Genomic DNA, 21,784 nt, shown 5'->3' on the forward strand with positions numbered 1-21,784 from the left:
AATATGATTGCTTTGAATTTAGTTTGAAAGATTGAATATAAATTTTAAAATCCATGGAAAACACTTAGACCAGTGCTGTGCACTTAGCCATTGCTCAGGAGGTGTTAGTTGCTCAGTAGGAGTAGATCCAGTTTTTAAGTAGATGTTTTCCTGATAATATATTTAAATGAAGTGTTGTCTAGTACTTGCCAACACTTGTCATGCCCTAATAGTTTACAAGCACTTTTATATGTTAACTCGTGAAATCTAGGGAAATTGCGATAATTAATATAATGGCAATAGTATCAATAAATTATTGTTCTCTGTGAGCCAAATGCTATTCTTAGTATTTTGCAGGTGTAGGTAGCATTATTCTTGTTTTTGATAATTATTCTTCAGGGTTTCCATTTTATAATATGAAGTTATAAATAAGTACAGGATGAATATATACATCTCACCAGGTAGAAAACTGAGTATGCAAAAATGATTTGCATAAAACCAAAAGAAGAATTTTTTCACCGGAAACACATTCGTACTTAGTGTTGGGGGGAAGTCGTCTTTGTGTAGCAACAGAAGCAGCAGCATTCCAATCACATGTGCTCAGGTGTAAATGTAAATTACTTCTTTTAAATATTTTAGGATACTGGCCCTCTTGAAACTACTATTAATTTCCAACTGATAGGGTGTATGTTTTATAACTTACTAAAAATTAGTAGAAATTACTATATGAATGAATGGATGGATAGATAGGTAAGCTAAGCAATGCTCATGCTATTGTTACCACAGTAGAAAATGGCTACAAGAAACTGGGATTTCTAAAAATATGAGGTATTCTGTTTTTCATAAAATTGCTCTAAAAAGCATTAGTGTTCAAATGAATTTTGAACTTGAATGTCTATGCTATAAAGTTTTGGCCTGATCTAAACTAAATCCTCATTAAATCTTCATTCTTGTGAAAGAATGTAGTTTATTTTTGCAATTTGAAACCCTCATGTGCATGTGTATATGTGAATACAGCCAGTGCACCATTTCTAATGTTAATCATTATGAAAGTTTTCATGAGTTTAATTAAGGCATGAAAATAGTTAAGGCCAATTTGGAAATCCTGTCCCTTCCCCTTATTCCCCAATATGGAGAATCTGATACGATATCCTTAAGATGGTTCTGAGAATACACTTAGGGCGGTCCTAGGTGGTGTCACCACCGCCCCTCTGTTTAACGTGAGAGTCTGTGGAGGGCATTTACTTTTTTAAGTCCTGCTAAGACCCGATCTCCCCTGTCTTCAGACTTTGTTCCATTGATTTTGAGGAGGTGGTGGCAGAGATTCGTAAAGGCCTACTTGTCTTTTTGGCTGTGTCATGTGGGTTCTGAAAAAGTAGTAAGTCTGAACCAAACAATGCCCGCCTAGATTCTTGTCATAAGGGTGGAAAAGACTAGAATTGGTGTGGCCTTGGGTTTTTTCATTTGGGTTGACAAACTCCATTCTCAGACAAAATAACCTACTGCCTCCATTGACTTAATTTGTTCTTTTAAATGGTGAATAGAAAAAGGTGTATGGGGGTGGGACGTGGCTCCAATAGTTCTTTGGAATGAAAATGAATGTGTTGAATATGTACTTTCTGGGTAATTGCTTAATGTAATTCTTTTGAAGTAAACAAAGTTAGTTAACTACAAAATGTAATTACTTCTTGTCTTTTCTTTAATATATAGGGAAGTCGAGACAACATGAGTATTGTACTAGTTTGCTTTTCAAATGCCCCCAAGGTCTCAGATGAAGCCGTGAGAAAAGATGCAGAGTTGGATAAATACTTGGAATCACGGATTGAAGGTAAGAAAGGAAAGGAAAAGTATTCTTTTTAATTTCCATCTGCCTAAGATTTACTATCACATCTTGGACTAGTATGCGGGGATATATTGGCACAGAGAAAACAAATATGTCTCTTATGCCACCAAACAGAATTTGAAAATAGTCTGTTAAAACTTAATTTTTTTCTTTTCCTGATTACATTTTTAAAATTTATTTATTTATTTTTAGAGAGATGGGAAGGGACGGAAAAAGAGGGAGAAAAACATCAGTGTGTGGTTGCCTCTCACATGCCCCCTACTGGGGGCTTGGCCTGCAACCCAGGCATGTTCCCTGACTGGGAATTGAACCAGCGACCATTTGGTTCGCAGGCTAGAACTCAATCCACTGAGCCACACCAGCCAGGGCCCTGATTACATTTTTAATAGTAAGTGAATTCAGTGAAATTGTCCTAAGGTTATCATGAACACCAAGTGCTGTTAATTCCACTAACACTGATTTTTCCTTCCCAAGTTAATTTACAAGAATTCATTATCATATGTTTTCATCACATTGGTGAAAGAATTAACTGTTAGAATTAACATTGGTGATGTGAAAAACTAATTTTTTTTTAACTTTTTATTTTGCAATAATGTTAAGCTTAAAGTTGCAAAAATATTATAGAGAGCTCCCATGTACATGAAGTACCTTTTACCTAGATTATATTACCTTTACCTAGATTACCATTTGTTTACATTATAACTTATTTTAATCATCTTTCTCTGTACTTCATAACATACACTCTAGTTCTCTCTCCGTCTCCTTGTCTACCCTAGTTGGTTCAATTTTCTGATCCACTTGAGAGTAAGTTGCAGATGAGGTATCTCTGTACTCCTTAATACAAAAAGGGTAGTCTCTACACAACTGTAGTACCAGACATCAAAATTAGGAAGTGAACGTTGGTATCATACTACCATTTAGTCCATAGATCCCCATTAACATTGCCCTGGTTGTTCTGGCGGTGTTTGCTGTTGGGTCTAGTCCAGAGCATGTGCTGTGTTTTGCTGTCGAGCCTCTTTAGTCTCCTTCCCTGTGAAAATGTTGTATTGTGTTTTTCTTGTTTTTACTGACCTGCTGTTTTCAGTAGTACAGGTTAGTTACTTTGTAGAATGCCCCTCAGTTGGGGTTGGCTGATGTTTGCTCTTCGTATGATTTAGGTTATACGGTGGCAGAAATACTCCAGAAGTGATGCTAGGTTCTTCATCGTATCAGGAGGCCCATGATACGGTAATCTTAACTTTCATCACTTCTTGAGAGGTCTTTCAGGTTCCTCCATTGAAAAGTTAATAAGTATGTTTATTATGCTTATTAATAAGTATTCAGTAGGGAGATACTTGAGATTATGTTAATGAAAGCAGTTCCTTACTTTCTGGCATAGGTTCATTTTGTATTTCCCTGCACCAACCCTTGAATAATCCACTTTTTCAATGACCTCTTTCTCTTTTTTAAAATTTTATTTAGGAATTGGGATTTGTGCACTAGTTGTGCTGTTGGGGTGTTTCTCTTCCTATATCCTTGCAAAGAATAGATGTACACACACACATTTATGTCTGTATTTCTCCTGACGTCTTCCTCCCTTCTTTTTTCCCTTTGTTCCTTTCCCCTCCCTTCCTTCCTGCCCTCCTTCCTTCTTCATCTGTCTCTCCCACGAGTAAGTCCACCTCCTGCGTAGTACTGCAGCGTTCATTTTAGTCTTCTCTTGTCGTATTTTTTACTCCCGCTACAGTGGCTCTTGCTACTATTCAGACAAATCTTCCGTCACAGCTGACAGCTTGGACCGCCCAGGCTGGGCCCCGCTGCTGTCACCACTGTCCTCTTGGCTCTATCGGAGCTTGCCTTGCTTGGCCTTGCCTGACGTTTCCGGGGCTAAAAATCATTATTCAGGAATGGGGGGACTTTCATGTAATTGCCTATATATTTGTGTTTAAATCTGCCCTCCTGTTTTCTTATGTCCCATCTATTTCTTTTTTCTCCTTTCTTGCCTTTTGAACTGGTTGGCATTTTCTATTTTAGTTTGTCCCTGCATTTGCTTATTAATTGTGCATTTTTTAAAAAATTCAATTAGTGATTACCCTGATCATTGAGAATGCATTAGAGATTATGACAAGGTCCCCAACTTAATACTACTTTTGGATTTTATATGTGCTGTTTTTTAGATATAAAATTACCTTTTATGAAGTTATATCACTCTTACCTGTTTTCCTTGGTGTCACGTTCTTACAAAGTTCTTTCCTCAGTTCAGGGTTACATAGTGACCTATATTTTCTCCCAAAACTTTTATGGCTTGATTTTTTTAAAAAATAGGAAGTATATTTGAGTGATAATCATTATGGTATGACAGGCTTGTTGATTTTGGCCTACTATGAGTCATGTGTTGGATATAGTAGCTATAGTAATTGGTAAGAGTTTTCAAATATGTAATTACTGTAAGAAAACATTCTTTTGCAGATTGGGTGGGGCAGATTCCTTGATGGAGTTTTATATTTTAATAGAGATCAATATTTTTTTAAGTAGAAGAAAAGTAAGGTAGTAAGCAGGGAGTAATAGGAGTATTGCTTAGGAATGTCTCTTTTGGAACGACATTTGAGGGAGGTAATTTTGTGTGGGGGCGAGGGGCTGTCCTGGGGGAAGAGCATTCCAGGCGAAGGGAGCCCCAGACACTAAAGAGGGGGTGTGCTCAGAGAGAGTGGCTGGATTAGAACGAGTGGGTAGAAGAGTGGAAGACTTAGAATGGCTGCTGAGAAGCAGATTAGGTATTGGGTTGGCAAAAACAGTCGTTTGGTTTTTTCCCATAAGATGGCTACCTTGGCACTTAGTTGTCTTTAACTTAATTCAAAACAATTTTGTTAAATTGTTTTTTGACAGCTGTCACATCAGCATGCATTAAAAACAAACAAACATCAAAACTGGTGAATTTTTGTGTAGCCTTTTATATATAGAAGATGGAAGAAAATAAGCAACATTTTCGGCAGTTATACGTTATTATTTCAAGAAACGTAAAAACGAAACTGAAACGCAAAAAAAGATTTGTGCAAGGTATGGAGAAGGTGCTGTGACTGATGGAATGTATCTAAAGTTGTTTGTGAAGTTTTACGCTGGAGATTTCTCTCTGGACAATGCTCGACTATCAGGTAGAGCAGTTAAACTTGATACCAGTCAAATCAAGACATTAATTAATAATCAACATTGTACCATGTAGGGGATAGCCAACATACTCAAAATATCCAAATTAATAAAGTTACTGGTGAAAATAAAAAACGTGTCTTTTATTCTAAACTGACTTTTTGGCCAACCCAACAGAGTCCCGTAGACCAAAATGAAAACTTTGGACTTTATTCAAATGGGGCAGGGAAGTTACTGGAAAATTATGAGCACAAAAGTGACTTGATCTGAATTTTTCAGAGGATCTCTGTGGAGAAGAGATTGTAAAGAGACAACAAGAGGGAAAGCCGGGAGATCAGTTGGAATCATGCACTCGTGTAGGGGACGGACCACGGTGGGACACTGGACTGCAGTAGCACTAGTGGGCAGTGTGGAAACTTGTTCATTAGTCAAGCGCTAGATTAACGTGATTCTCAGGGGTGATTTTTGTCCTCCAAGGGACATGTGGTAATCAATGTCTGAAGACATTTTTGGTGTCATAACTGAGTGGGTGCCACTGACACCTAGTGAGTAGAAGTCAGGGATGGTGCTTAATATTCTCCACTGCACAAGATAGCCTCCACAACAAAAAATTGGCTGGTCTAAAATATCAGTAGTGCTGAGGTCGAGAAGCCCGTTCTATAGAGATACAAATGTAGGGTAGAAAAATTACAGCCCTGCGTTCATGAAGCTTGCAGTCTGTAGTAGACATTGTGTGCGAGGGAGTGTGTGGCAGTGCACCCAGTGCCGTACAAGGTTGGATAATACATGTTACCCATACTTTTAAAAGGGTTGTTGGTTGCTTAGCATTAAAAAGTGTTCAAGGGAAAACTCTAAGAAAATCTAAGAAACTCTAAGAAAACTCTAAAATCTAAGAAAACTCTAAGAAAATCTAGACGTAGGAGAAGGTCTCTGGATAGAACCTTTGGAGATTATAGGAGTGGGCAGGACTGAATGGGAGTGTGAAGGTTATGTCGCAGTGAGGGGTTTGTGACACGTGGGTAAACTGTGTTTTACTTCTTGAGAGCTGCTGAGGACATTGCTTTCTGTTAGTCTTGCTAGAACGTTGCTGTTGTCTGCTTTTTGCGGAGTTCATGTCTTGATTCTGGCCAAATAATCATCTTTTAAAAATCTATTTTCCATAAGTTATAAATAAAAATGGAACATATCAGCCCTGGCTGGTGTAGCTTGGTGGATTGAGTGCAGGCTGCGAGGAAAAGGGCTGCCAGTTTGATTCCCAGTCAGGATACATACCTGGGTTGCAGGCCAGGTCCCCACTGGGGGCCACGTGAGAGGCAACCACACATTGATGTCTCTCTCCCTCTCTTTCTCCTTCTTTTCCTCTCTCTCTAAAAATAAATAAGTAAAAATAAAAATGTATTTAAAAAATAAAAATAAGTGGAAATGTAAATGTTTGATTTCTAAGCGTTAGCAAGTTCTGAATTTATTCTCCTTTTCTATTTTAAATACATTACATAACTATTTAGGTGTCAAAAAACCTGTAAGACTTTGTAGTTACTGTCCTTCAAATTTTATCCATCCATGGCTTTTATTTTTCTATAATAGTATTGCTATATTGCATATTATTTTTATATAAAATTAGATTAAAAATGTTTTTTCCATGTAGCTGTGCTATGTTTGTAGGCATAATTTTTAGTGATTATAAAACATTTCACTAGTGACTGGCTATACTGAAAATTTCCCTTTATTTTTAGACACTTAATTTGTTCCAGATTTTGCTTTTATGAATAATGCTAGAATGAGCATATGTGTGTGAATAACTTTTTATACTGCCTTTTATTTTTTCATGTGATAACAAGGTAAGTTTACTATTTATATTTTAACATACCTATTACCAAATGGTAATTCATCTTCCCTCTATTGGAATACTAAGTTATCACATTAATTTAGGAACTTTCTTTTAAAACCTGCAGAAATTATGGAGAAGTCTGGTGAGGAAGGAATGCCTGATCTTGCCCATGTCATGCGCATCTTGTCTGCAGAAAATATCCCCAATCTGCCTCCTGGGGGAGGTCTTGCTGGCAAGTAAGTGGAACAAAAGGAACTGATTTTGAGTTTGTTTATAATGAATAATTAAATTCTTTGGGGTAAGAAGTACATCAGTTACCTAAAGATGAAGTGGGTTGATGGGTCTTTTACTAGAGTAAAATTCTAAAATTTTATCCAAAAGAGATTTTTCTAAAGGAATTATTTATCATAATCTGAGGATATGAAGGTCCTAAATCTTTCCTTGGTAATTGAGAACAACTGTGCAGATCAAATTCTGAGTGAAATGTAGAAATGTTCTTGGCAAGTACTTTGTGAGGCAGTTAGTTTTTGTTATGTCAAGATGCAGTATTATTTTAAATAAGTTAGGAGTCGAATAATTGTAATTAGTAAAACGAAAGTATTTTTTTTCAGGCGCAATGTTATTGAAGCTGTTTATAGTAGGCTGAATCCACATAGAGAAAGTGATGGGGTAAGTTTTGTTTTATTTCTTAAGCATTTTAATAATTTTATAATATAAATATTACTAGGTATGAATATATTCACATGAAATACATAGGTATGAAATCTGTAATAAGTTATTACTGCTTTTCATTTTAAGGAGTCAGTTAAAGTTTAAGGAAATGAATTGAAATGGAGGTAGAGGTGAAGTTCTGTTTCGTAGGTAGGTTTGCTATCATTGATGGGTATCAAATACCTTTTTGTTTGAGCTATGCTTACTTCCTCCCTGTGTGTCTGCCTTCTCTTTTCCTTCTCCCTGAATCTTAATTTTTGAGGCAAAAAACGTGCTTTAAAAAATCTTAATTTCTCGCCCTGGCTGGATATAGCTCTGTTGGTTAGAGCATCATCCCCATACACCAAGGTTGTGGGTTTGATTTCTCTTCAGGACATACACATAAATCAGCTAGTGAATGTGTAAATAAGTGGAACAATAAATGGATGTTTCTCTCCTTTCTTCCTTTCTCTCTAAAAATCATTCAACAAAATGATTAAATATCTCAGTTTTTCCTTTGTCAGGCTTCTGCAGAACATCACTAGAAGTTAGTGATAGTGAATGAATTGTTATTTTACTTACTTTTTAAATTTTATTTATTCTATTTACTTATTTTTAAAGAGAGGGGAAGGGAGAGAGAAAGAAAGGGGAAGAAGCATCAAAAGTGTGCCTGCCTCTCATGCACCCCCCACCAGTAACCTGGCCTGCAACCCAGGTGTGTGCGCTGACTGGGAGTTGAACTGGCCATCCTTTGTTCTGCAGGCTGGTTATTTATTGATTTTAGAGAGAAACATCTATTTGTTGTTCCTCTTATTGATACATTCATTGGTTGATTCTTGTATGTGCCCTGAATGGGGAGTGAACCCACAATCTTGTTATGTTGTGGCGATGCTCTAACCAACTGAGCTTCCCTGGCCAGGGTGAATGGGTTGTTACTTTAATGACCAGACTTCTCAGTGCCCCTGTGTGCCCAGCTGGGCATGTGAGGGTACTTTCTCTTTCTAATCTCACTATGCTGTGGGTTTATGTGTTTAACTGACATCACTGTTTTTTGTTGTGCCCTCTGGTGTCTCACAGAGCAACTCTCTTTATCCCTTTAACCTTCCTTTGAAATACTGATAAGCTGTGAACTACTCTGCAGTTTTTGTTTGTCTGTTTGTTTGTTTTATGGCTTGTTTTATTTTAGGCTTAGTGCCAGGAGACAAAACAATATCTTTTTTTAATTGCCCTAAATTTCAAAATCAGTAATTCACATAAATATTTTCTCACAGTACTTTTAAGTTTTTGAACATCTAAAAATTAATACCTTGATATTTCACATGTATGCTTCAAAGAATTCAGGGAGCCAAACTTAGTAATGAAACTTCTTGAAAGAAACACAGTCAGCCTCAGGTCTCCAGCTTCTCTTGGCAGGTCTTGAGAGACATGCCAGCCACTGGCAGTAATTAATGTAGATGTCAATTGGGTTATTTTTCGAGGTTCATTATTGCACAGCAATATCATATGATTTCTTTTCACAATGAAAGTGTACTGTCTGGGGAAATTCTACAGTTAAGACATTTAGTGGGTTGAACACATGTGATACTGTATATTGATGACGGCAGAATTTGTGTCTTGGTCTAGAGCGATGATTCTGAGTCTTTCTTTGTGGCAGTTACCTCAGAATATTAGGAATTATATATCCAAAGCTGTGAAAATTAATTTTAAGATAGAATATGTTATGTGATACATTTAGAGAATTCTAAATCAGACAGTTGATAGGACATTGAGGTAACTAAAAACAGGTGATTGGGAAGTGGTGCGAAGTGTCCTCTTCAGCAAGAGTGTGGCTCCCCATAGCACCACCAGCACGGCTAGAAGAAGGAAGCCCTCGAGAGTTGGTGATTGACTCACTGATTAGCCATAGAAGTACTTCTGCTGTCTCGGGTATTGACCTGCAACCCCAGTTCGTAATCTTAAAACAATTATTATACCTTGCTGAATTTCTTGCTCCCTCAGAAAGTTGGCTTTGTCTCCAAGCAAGATTTTAAAATGTTTTATAACACTGAAGTTCTGTTTAACATATACCAAGGATTTCTAAACTTTTAAAAATAGAAAATACTAGAATATAGCTTTATAGATAGTGAATGTAAATAGGCAACCGAACCTTGAAGCTGAGGGGAAATGTTCAGCATGTGAAACTTGCTCTAAATATGATTATTATATGACTATATAGTGTGATTACTGTATGAATTAAGGAGAATGCAGTATTTGATTACCTTTAGCTATAAGCATTGTTTATACCAGCAGATCAAACTGCATCAAGTCTACTGTGTAATGAATTGATGTAGGGAGAAGACTACAGAACATGAGGCATGGCCCCATCCCTACTCAAAATGCAGCTTGCAACATAGATATAAATGCACAAGAGTTAAATAGTAATATTTCACAGCATTTAATAAAGACTCAAAAAAGATGACAGTGTAGACTGTGACTTAATTGCCCTGTGAATTGTACAAAGGCTGCTGGGAAAATCAGATTTTCAGAGAAAAGATAGGCTTTGAAGGATGATTTGCATGGCACAAAGGAAAGGAGGAGGGTGCTAGATAGCCCAAGCAGATGAAGGAGCCAAGAACAAAATATAAACTATGTTTGAAAGAAGTGACATGATTTTGAGTGGAATGCAGAAGTGCTGTGGTGAAAAATAAGAATTTAGGCTATCAGAGTATTTTCGAAGAACCTTGGAAAAGACTTTCGAACTTTTATATTTTAGATTAAGGTGCCACTATATGTTTGGAGCAGCATAAGAATGATAGACTCAAAGGAATATGTGGTATTTTAATGTCTTAGAAACATGTGCAGTATTTGATGAAAGATGCTGGACATCAGGTAGTTGTGAAATAATTGCAGAGATCAGATGATAAGTATAGATTCATTATTAGTAGATATGTGCATTAGAGAATTCCCTCTTTACTATGAAAATTGGCTTGCAGCCCAGAGACTTATTTTGGGAAACTTTATTCTTGCAGAATGATCATGACCTTAGAAAAATGTTGAACCATGACTACAAGTAGTAGAAATGTACCAAAAAATACAAAAGTAACAGAACAAATGAAGGAGTTACAGATATTTAGTTAAATTATTAGCTCTTGACCTACTGTAGCAGTGAATTAGGCACAGATGTGCTCCACACACGCTTCTCAGCTTAGATCTGTGCTTTGGGGAACATGCGACCAGGAAGTATAGTGTGGCAGGAACCAGTAGGTAACTTGCAGAATAGGAAACACTAGCCAAAGTGTGGCAGAAACTCAAAGGACATGACAGTTGGGATGTATTATAAAAATTAGGCTTTTAAAAATAACAGTAACTTCAAAGAATAATGCTAGTCACAGTGAATCAGAGATACATGTAGATTCCTCAGGTGTCTACTTTATATCATAGAATTGTTCTGATACAAGTGCCTATAAGGAATACCTTTAGAAATAGAGATTCATTCATTTTTCTTTATTAAAAAACCTTTTGGTCAATATTTCAAAAAGCTGAGTTGAATATACGTAAGAAGTTAAATCATTAAAATATATTTAAAAAGCTCATTATGTAGGGTAATCTTATTAAGTTTACTAAATTTATTTCTTAGTTCAACTTTTTGGATAAAAGCAATACATTATTTTCCCAGCTTTTAAAATCAAAGTCTATGGAAAAGAGTCTAGAAGGAATTCTTAATCAAGGAATTCATGATTCCCACAGAAGTTTTTGCAAGTATATTTGTGTGTGTTCAAGCATATTTAAAATAATTTTTTTTCTGAATCCTCACCCAAGGATCTTATTACTTTTAGAGAATGAGGAAGGGAGAGAGAGAAATGTCAGTGTGAGAGAAACATAGATTGGTTGTCTTCCAAAGGACGCACCCAGGCAGGGGTTCTGTGCCCTGATTGGAAATCGAACCTGCAGCCCTTAGGTTATGGGACAGTGTTCCAACCAACTGAGCCACACTGGCCAGGGCAGACATATTTTTTAAATTACGATTTTGTCTACAATTTTCATAAGTTCCTCAAAGGAGTCTGTGACCCTGAAAGAATAATCACCTATAAGACCAAAAAGAATAAAACTACATTCTAAGGTGTTCTTCTATTAGGCAGAGCTCTTAGTTCACCCTCCTTTTCTTCTTCTAAAATGCTAGTTTGCGTTTTATTTTTTTCTTCATATCCATGAACTAGTTTGTGTTTTATAACTAGAATATAAATTCTATGAGATCTGAGACTTCATCTGACTTATGGCTATAATCCCAGTACCTAAAGCAGTGCCTGGCTGATGGTGAGAGCTCAATAAATACTTGTTAAATAAGAAATATTTCCTCCCTTTCTTTCTCCCTCCCATTTCCTCGTTCTGAAAATAAATAAATAAAATCTTAAAAAAAAAAAGGGTAAAGCCCTGGCTGTTGTGGCTCGGTGGATTGAGTGCTGGCCTGTGAACTGAAGGGTCATGCATTGGATTTCCAGTGAGGGCAATATGCCTGGGTTGCAAGCCAGGTCCCCTGTTGGGGATGTGCGAGAGGCAACTGATTGATGTTTGCCTTGCATATCAATGTTATCTCCTTTTATTTCTCCCTCCCTTCCCCTCTCTCTGAAAATAAATAATTTTTTTTAAAAAAAGAAAATATTTCTATTCATTTCTAATGCTTGCTAAGACTACCCTTCAGTCATATGTTTAAAAAATAATTCAATTTTCCATGGAAAAATGTTACATTCTTCCCTTAAAGAGGACTTCTAATGCTTTTAAAGTAGTATACCACTGACAGAGTAGCTATATAAGTAAGAACTTGTATTTACCCACTTCCTGTGTGCCAAGCTCTATATATACATACATACATACATACATACATATAAAGTTATAGGCAATCTCCTCAACACCCTTTTTATATAAAACTAAGAATCAGTGAGATGAAGTAGCTTGCCCAGGTCACAAAGCTAAATAAATCATGTAGCCAGATCTGAATCTAAGAGTAACTCCCCAAATTTCTCTTTACCGAATTCACGCCGCCTCTCTAAGCTGTTGGGAGACTACATAAGTTTCTCTACCCACTTCTGTGTATCACCCAGGAAAAACCCTTTCCTGTTCTTTCGTGAGTCTCACATTTAATAGTCTTAAGATACTCTGTTTTTAGTGAGGAATATTTTACAAAGTTGTTGAAAGTCAGCAGCCAAGCCCAGTGTTTTTAATCCACTACTTTGCATTTAAATACACATTTTTATTTATCCCAATACAGAAAATTTTTAAGGCATTTGGATTTTTGAGGAGCAGGATGACAACAGCAAAAGCCCCAATGACTCTCCCTCCCTCCATACTGTTCTTGCATCAAGTGTTACGTACAGTTTTCTTTTTTATTTTACTTCAGATAGATCAGTTACAGTAAAGATAGGCTGCTTGTTACATTTTTATATCACAGTCTTAGAGCTTTATGAATAGTAGATTTTTATAAGTTGTTTCTTATTTACTTTTTCAATGGGGAAAGCATTTTCATGGAGGAGACCTATCCAGTACTTGAAACGCACTAAGTATAATCACTGTTTCTTAAGGTATGATTTAACATACCCCTTCTTAGCTGTGTGGTCTTGGTCATTTTAAGTGACTCCCTAAAATTGTTCCACATTAATTAAATTTTACATAATTCTTGCAAATCACATCTAACTTACTAGGTTCTTCAGTGGTCATTGTTAATTGTGTTTCATGAAGTCACATTTCAGAATCTTTAGTTCTAAAAATTTTTTTTGGTTGACAAGCAGGGCATGGGACTTCACAAAAAACTCAACATGTACTAGCATAGTAAGTACCCTAGTATCCTTTACTTTCTTCCATTGTTTTAGTTATTCATTAGAAGAATTTCCCTTATAGCAACTGTATTTTTTAATGCTGAAATTAATATTAGCTAGTGAAATATTATTTATTATTTTTTTCTTTTTTAAAAAAATATTTTATTCATTTATCTTTAGAGGGGAAGGGAAGGAGAGAGGAAGAGAAACATCAATGTATGGTTGCTTCTTATGCATCCCCTGCTGGGAACTGGCCCCTGCCGGGAACTGGCCTGCAACCCAGGCATGTGCCCCGACTGGGAATCGAACTGTGATTGTCTGTTTCACAGGCCCGCACTCAATCCACTGAGCTACACCAGCCAGGGCTTTGAAATATTATTTTTAAAATATGCTTAGATTTTTCCCCCCTTTGCTCTATGCTTGATATATGTAGATTCCCATGTCTTCCTGGGTACAAGACAGTATTTTCATAATGAGAGGTTTGATTTTTAAGTTGTGTTAGTCCAGGTAATTGTTAAACCTTAGAAACAAAAACTAAGAAAAATGTTCTAAATTCCCATCTTCATAATTGCCTTTTATTTTGCAGAGTAATTTTAACTGTCCTATTTAATATGATTTTATTTTTGCCCTGTAATTCCATTAATCTTTCTGTATCAAGAAGATACATTATCTACTTCAACATGAAATGATTTGTGGTCTAATTCTACAGTAATTTTACCCAGTATTTACTTAGTAAGTTTATATGGCCACTTACTATGCAAAAACTGTTACTTACCCTAATGGACTCAGCAAACAGTCAGAGGGACATTGATGTTAATTACACCTGTGCACAAATCAGAGCTCTGTCACTTACTTGTGTTGTCACCCTGACAAATACCTGAAATCTGTCCGAGCCTTAGTTTCTTCACTTAGAAAAATTAGGGTTGTAGTGCCTATTACTAAGGGTACCTGTGAGAATTAAATGAGTTGTCCTCATTTAATGTCCATAAAGTTCTTAGCACAAACATTAACATTCCTTTCCTAGAGGGTAGGGAGGATACAGAAAGTAATATGAAATTATCTTTAATTCAGTGAACTAATGGAGAGACTTGTGAACAGTTGCAAGGTGAATTAATTGCTATAATAGATGTGTATACATGGTATGCTGTATATGTATGAATTCGGGTAAAGAAGGTACAGCTAAGTAATAGGGTCCCTTTTTGTTATTAATGAAACTCCATGGGAGGGTTATGGAACATAACTTTGAAGAATCAAATGCAATGGCTAGGGAAAGCATTTCACTCATCTGTCATCTATCTAGTACAATAGGGAGACACAGTTTGCTGTAAGGAGATAAAATGACTTTTAAATGTGGTTAATAGCTGAAATTCTTTTCAATTCAGTGATTCTGTGATGCCAGTCATTATAAATCCATCCCTACTTAATTTACAGGTTTGGTTTTATGTGTTTTTTAAAAAGCAGCTACTCCTAAAGTGCTGCTAGTAAACAGCAGTGCGCAGAAGTATAGATGATTACTGTGATAAGAAAGGTGTCAGATGGAGAGTGAGATGTACTTCTCCTCTGAACCTGCCAAAGTTGACTGAAACACAACCAGTATAACAACCTGTGATCCAACCTTTTCAGTGAGTTCAAGTAAGTAGAGTTACGGGTTCCCAACCTTTTGGTACCTCTGTGCCACACTGGAATAAGAAGAGTTGTCATGGACCATACATTAAATACATTGTGACACACAATCACAAAAAAAATCTCATGTTTTAAGTACATTTACAGTGTTGTGCTGGGCCACATTCACAGCCATTCTGGGCCGAATGCGGTGTTGGGCACCCCTGGCCGTGGTCCTCAACCTTGTATATCAGGGTTTTTTTTAATTATATATCACCCCAACCCACTGAATCTGGATATCATGGGATGGAACTTTGGTATCTGTATACGTAATTTTTAAAGGCCTCGCAGGTGATTTTGATGTGAAAACCAGGGGTGACCATCACTTTAGCTATGTGTAAGTCAGGTGCCCTGTTGAAGGAGATTTTGTTTCAATGTCAAAAAAAAATGAAGTTTCCTATTTGTATGTAAATAGGAAGTTTTTATTTTGAGATTTTCTTTTGGGAATGGGGCTAGTTTTATACCCTTCATTACGAGTTCTTTGTGATATACCATTAAGTAGAAAATTAATTGCCTTTTGGAAGACCTGATTAAAGACTGATAAGGTTTATGATTAGCAAACACTTATCTCATTGTTCCATATTAACCTTTCCTAAAACGATTCGAATGAGAAACTTTATTTAAGGAAACCTGTTTAGTTAATACAGAAGGAAAGGTAAATACAAATGATCTTAACAGAGAATAAATTTTATTATGTTCTCTTCACACACATTTTGCTAATTAAAAAAGTTATTTTGACAGTTAATATGCTTGATGTAGAAAATTGGAGACTTTAAAGAAAACAAAGCATCTGGAACCTCATTATCCACCATGATTATTTATACTTTCACTCGAAAGTGGGTTTGAATTCAGCCACCTCAGGAGACACTGGGGCTGACCCAAGCAAGTCACTGCAAGTCTGATGTGAATAATGAAGGCTGGCAAATTATACCTGAGTGCCCTGTGCCATTATGACATCCTTTTGAGTTAATGTAGTAATCAAAGCCTGCACGTCTTTTTCCACATGAACAGCTGTCAGCCCACTTTTGCCCACCCCTGTGCATTGCTGTGCTTCTTTTCCGCCCAGGCAGTTCCATACAATACCCTAAAATGAACAGATACACAGGCATGTGCGTGTACACACGCTCTATAGTTTTTATCTTCTGCTTTTGGCCCCAAGGGTACTTTTTATAAAAAAGTGTTCAAGTACTCTCATTTTTCTAGTAAACATTGTCCTTTGTTGTGTGGTTATATTAGTATTATCTTTGTTGTAGAATTATAGAGTAACAGTCAGATCATCTATATTAGTAACCATTTTGTTATATCATTTTCCTAACATGATGAAAACTTTCAGAAGTTTTCTTACAGAAAAATTGAAATGAGCATAGTGAAGACCTACGTAGATTCAACAATTCATAATATTTTGCCGTATTTATGTAGTGTGCATGTATACACCACTTTTTTCTTGTTTTGACTGATCCTTTTGACAAATTGCAGACATCATAGTATTTCATCTCTAAATATTTTGGCATGCATCTCTTACCAATGAGGACATTTTTCTACATAAGCATAATGTTATAACTAAGGAAAGTAATAATAAATTTAATAATATAATTTAATATCAAGTCCATGTGTTCTCAGTTATCCCTAGATTGATAATAATAATAATTATTTTCTGGCATGGTCTAATCTGATTGTTAAGTTATAATTCAAGCATATTAAACCAGTTTTGAATCAAGTCCCTTTCTTTCCCCCTGTGGACACTGAATATGAAGATTCTGAACCTGCTTTTTATAGGATGTCCTATATTCAGGATTATACGACTATTTCCTTCTGTATGTTAACTCGAGTGTCTGTTCTCTGTTTCCTGTAAACTAGGAATTAGCTTTACTGGGTTGATATAACACATTTTTGGCAAAAACACAGGATGTGGCTCTATATTCCCTAATTCTCACATCAGGAGGCACATAATTTAAGATTGTCTGGCTTTTACTCTTTCAGCTTAACTGTGATCAGCTTGGATGATAGAGCTTGTTCTGCTAACAAGATTAAGTAGCTAGTATTGTTGAAACCTGTAAATTTCCCAAAATTTATTAAAGTATAAAAGGGTGAGAAGTTTGCTATTCATACCATATTATAATGTTTAAAATAATTCATCTGTTTTTACAGATGTTTTATTAAACTCTTTAAAGACGTATGTGAATAAAATCTCTAGCCATGAACACTTTAATATTCCCCAGAAATCCCGTTGGGAGTTTATGTACTTTAACATTTCCTATCTCCTATCCAACCTGTCATTTAGAAGAAATGATGGAGAAACTAATGTTCTAATGGCCTGCTTTTCTGTCCTGTCCTATTGCTTTACACACTAATTTTCTTTTATCCTAAATCATGATAGCCAGTTGTTGTATTTTTAAGTAAGTCAGTTTTATTTAGGAAATGCTTGTCTTTCTATTGAATTCTAATACAGTAAACTTCAGCTTAAACTTCAAATTACAATGTGAATAATACACAGTAGTTAATGGTAATTTGCTAAAAATAACAAGATATTTCAATTGGAAATTTTTATTATTTGACACAAGATTTAATATTATTTAATGAAATGTTCTCATGCTTAGACTATGTTACTCTTGGTAGAAAAATGAGTGTTTTGCTGTGATGTTTTGAAATACATGTGATATCCTAGTTTGTCTACTGACACTGGGGTCTTGAATCTTAAAAAAAGGCCTCCGATGAAGCAGAGGAAAGTGGATCACAGGGAAAATTGGTGGAAGCTCTCAGGCAAATGAGAATTAATCATAGGGGCAACTACCGACAACTTCTGGAGGAGATGCTGACTAGTTACAGGCTAGCTAAAGTAGAGGGAGAAGAAAACCCTGCTGAAGAACCAGCTGCTACAGCTACTTCTTCGAACATTGATGCTGGAAACCCAGTGACAATGCAGGAAAGCCATGCTGAATCAGAAAGTGGTCTTGCTGGCTTAGACAGCTGTAATGAAGATGCAGGGACAAACATGGGTGGTGGGACAATGTGACTCTGTGGTGATATTTTTGTGATCTTTGGTTTGATGGTTTTTACTTAGGAAGTGTAATGTATGCATTTATATAACATTTTTCTTATTTGAATCTTGGTAAACTAGTTTTATTATCGTCACATAGCCTTGTTTTTTAATGAGGCTTTTGCATACACCTTTATCAGATAGTTTAAAATGGACTTTTACAGTGCTTTGAACTTAATAAACTTATGTCATTTCATATTGTATGCCAGAAATGAGGCTACCAGTTATTAAAGTCAGTAAATTCATACTAGATAGGATTCAAGATTATTGATTAGCAAGATCACAATACGTTGTGGAAAGACTTGTTAATGTAGAATTACACTGTTTCATATTATTTTACATTTTAGTATACTCATAGTTAGCTTTGTAATAAATTTGTATTTTCTTTAGTGATTTTAGTTCTTTAAACAATGGCAGATGTGACCTGTAATGTTTTTTCCAAGGATGATTATTGGTGTGTTCTTTGACTTGTTTGTATTTTACATCTCTGTAGTTTTATTTCTAGAAGTTCTGAGCTATTGGATGTGTGGTTATTTTTCCTTTTTGTGTATTCCATTTTTGAAAATCCTGTGTATTACTCATAGCATTGGTTTGTATTTCTGTATAGCCTAACTACATACATCAAAATGTATGTTGACTAAGTGTTCAGAATGAAATTATAAGTGTTTAAGTCCAAATAAAGCACATGATATGGAATAATCTGTGCATGTTGTAGTTATTTTTAAAATTTTTAAACAGTTTTGTTATATTGGAAAAATATACAAACCCATTAGGAATTCATTTGTATTTATATAAAAGTTAGAAAACTTTTGGCTTGGCTTTTCTTCATTAACTAAAAGACAAAAGATTTTGAGAAGTCTTACTAAAAGAAAATCTAGTTTCTTATTCCCTTTTGTGGTACAAAATACTAATCTTTGGGCAGAGCAGACACACACAGACTTGTCAGAAAATTGCCATCATGGGCATTTGAAAGTTCACAGGACTGGCAATGTTGCTCTGTTTATCAGATGTTAATAAAAACAAGAATCATGGGGTATTTTAAATAGTGAATGATGAGTTTTGTTTTTATTTTAAGTACAAATATTAGTCATGTGGGAAACTTTTTAAAAACAATTATTTTGCGACTGTAGGTCATTAACTTTTCTTCTTCATATTTATATTTATCATGTGTCTGAAGTTGCTTAAGGTACCATAAGTTGAAACTTTGGAATCTTCTAAGGTGTAGCTGATGTTTTGATCTACTTTTTCCAGTGCCGGAATACTTTTAAGTGGTTTAAAAGGAAGGCATTTGGTGGAAAGGGGAGGGGGGGAAAAACCCAATCAGTTATCTGTCTATGTTAGATAGATCCATGTGTGTACACACACACACACACACACATACACACACAATGTACAGTGCACACGCCTCTCTGTAAACATACCTTTTCAAACAAAGAAATGAAGAGAATTTGTTCATCTAATTTTGTTTTCTTTTGAAATTCAATCCAACCCGGAAGTGGTGTAGGTGAATAATAATAATATTCTTCCTTTTTTCTTCCTGTAGGGTGCTGGAGATCTAGAAGACCCATGGTAGCCTTATACACTTCTAAAATGCTTTTGATTCTGAAAATTGGGGCAAAAACTTTTAATCACAATTTTCTTCAATACAAGGGGAAAATATTCTTGTGGATTCCCAACGTTTTGTGATATGAGCAGAAACTCATTAGCATTTCCCATCATTGGTTCATATTGTGTTTTCTGATAGTTGCCACTTGTAGCATTGCCTGTACTCCAGTGTTTCTGCCAACCTCGGGCATCCTGGTTACATCTGTGTTGAACTTCTGGCCCTAGAAACCAGCAGTTAATTTCATCACAAATAACATTTGTGCCTGAGGTGCATGGGAAATATAGTTAGCTGTACTCGAAGATACATTATGGGTTTTTTTTTAAACAAGACACACAACATATAAGCATGTAAAAGTAAACAATTGTATGAGATGTTCTTTTTTTCAGTTCACCAAGTTGAAAGCCTTTTGCAGCTCTGTGGCTTGAAATTTCATTTGAGCAATTTACTATAGGGTATATATTTATTATTAATGGTTATTTAATTTTTTTTTCCGATTTTACCTGTATTACCAAACTGGGTTCTCCCATGTCCACATTGTAACGTTGCCTGCTTTGAGATAAAGTGTATCCGGCAATAACGCTATAAGCCCTGACAAATTTTATGCATGTTATCTACTTCATCCTTCAACTCTCACTAGAAAATCTTTGAAACCAAATGGATTAATTTATGGCTATTTATAATTTGCTTTGACATCTCACTGCTGCAAATTTTTTAAATGATGAGATTTGCCTTTATAATGTAAATTGTGATTTTGGTTTTACATGTGGTTTTCTATAGTTTTAATTTTTCAGCTTTTAAGATACAACAAGTTTTGTGTAATTTGGTATAATTTTTAATTGTTTACATTATTTTAAAAGCTCAGAATATCACATTGAAATATGACTATAAATACATTTAAAATGATCTATTTTAGATCTAAGGAAATATTACAGAGATATTTTCATGGGTTCAGTAACCCCTTTCATTTTATAACATTGGGCACGCACGGTACAGAGTGGCTGTCACATAAGGTACTTGAAGATTATTAGTTTAATTCTATTTTTACAATAACGTTGAATTCTTGAATTCTTTTTGAGTTTTGCATGTATCCAATCAATGCTGAACATGAAGAGTAAAATATTTATCTAAAAGCTATCGGGGTAGGAGAAGCAATGAATGTATCCATTTGTACATGGTTTACATGTAGTGGATGCTTTGTAAACATTTTCCTGTATGTTTAAATTGTGTTTCAGCGGGAAATAATTGCCCTTGTGTGTAGTTACAACGAGTCATCATCTGGTCCTGTGTGAAATGGAATTCATGGTATTTTCTGTAACATTTTCCTGACGCTGTTTCTGAAGAGTCACACATTTGAATACGGATGGCCTTTTTGATCATTTGATTTATTGTGCACCTGATTTTTGGTCTAAAAAGAATTACTGCCACAGTATATTTTATTTATTCTTTAGATTTTAGCCTTGTAAGTTAAAGTGCTTTCCATGATGACGTTAAAAACTATTTGTCCCTTTACTGGGTTTGGGGGGCTGTTAAAAGATAGGGAATGAAGAATGCAAAATGGTTTCTTGTTCAACTGTCCACTCTGATCCAGTCCTGTACTGATAGTCCCTTTCCAGTATGATATTGTGATGTTTCATACACTGCAGTGAACATAACCAACTTGTTACCTAAATAAAGAATTGATAAAAACAGTGTGACATATTACTATTTGGTATGATTTTTAAAATAAAAGTCCAGTTCTGAATGTTATTTTAAACATTTTATGTAATTAAAATTTTGTGAAGTGTTTCATATGAAACTGTGTAGGTGAATTACAATTCCAGGGAAGAATTAACCAAACTAAGAGGATAATACATTTTTTATACCACTTAAAAAAAATCTTTCTCTGGTAGTTTAGTGGCCCTTGAAATACAAATAACATGTGAGTTAGCAAAAGGAAAACTTATTTGGTATTTACTAATACCAATTTACTAGTTCACCTCTTTTCAAATATTTTGGTTTCAAGAACGACTTATATTCTTAAAGGCAGCAGATCCCAAAGAACTTTAGCTTTTATGGGTTACATTTATTGATATTTATTGCGTTGGAAAAGAAAAGCATTACCCGTTAACATAAATAGCATTGTTTTATCAAAGCAAAATTATTTTCCGAACCTAAAGAGCACTGGCTTTTGTTTTGGAAATCAGCTGGATTCTTGTGTCTGCTTCTGCGTTCAGTCTGTTGCAGTGTG

General features: G+C 35.4%; 1 protein-coding gene across 2 annotated transcripts in view; it reads left to right on the plus strand.

Moving 5' to 3' along the window:
• The window catches only part of PPM1B (protein phosphatase, Mg2+/Mn2+ dependent 1B), a 60,889-nt gene extending 39,631 nt beyond the window's left edge, over nt 1–21,258 (plus strand). Inside the window, exons 3-6 of one of the 2 annotated variants that reach the window (XM_037066500.1) lie at nt 1,690–1,807; nt 6,898–7,009; nt 7,385–7,442; nt 17,619–18,651. In XM_037066500.1, the coding sequence (XP_036922395.1) occupies nt 1,690–1,807; nt 6,898–7,009; nt 7,385–7,442; nt 17,619–17,927 (597 nt within the window). In that variant the 3' untranslated portion in view covers nt 17,928–18,651. Of the gene's footprint in view, nt 1–1,689; nt 1,808–6,897; nt 7,010–7,384; nt 7,443–17,618; nt 18,652–19,494 lie in introns of those variants that run through there. The other variant, XM_037066502.1, reaches the window with a different exon arrangement.
• Nucleotides 21,259–21,784: the final 526 nt, after the last annotated feature.

This window comes from Sturnira hondurensis, unplaced genomic scaffold (assembly GCF_014824575.4).
Source record: "Sturnira hondurensis isolate 20B ecotype Veracruz unplaced genomic scaffold, ASM1482457v3 Scaffold0016663, whole genome shotgun sequence".
Lineage (NCBI taxonomy): Eukaryota > Metazoa > Chordata > Mammalia > Chiroptera > Phyllostomidae > Sturnira > Sturnira hondurensis.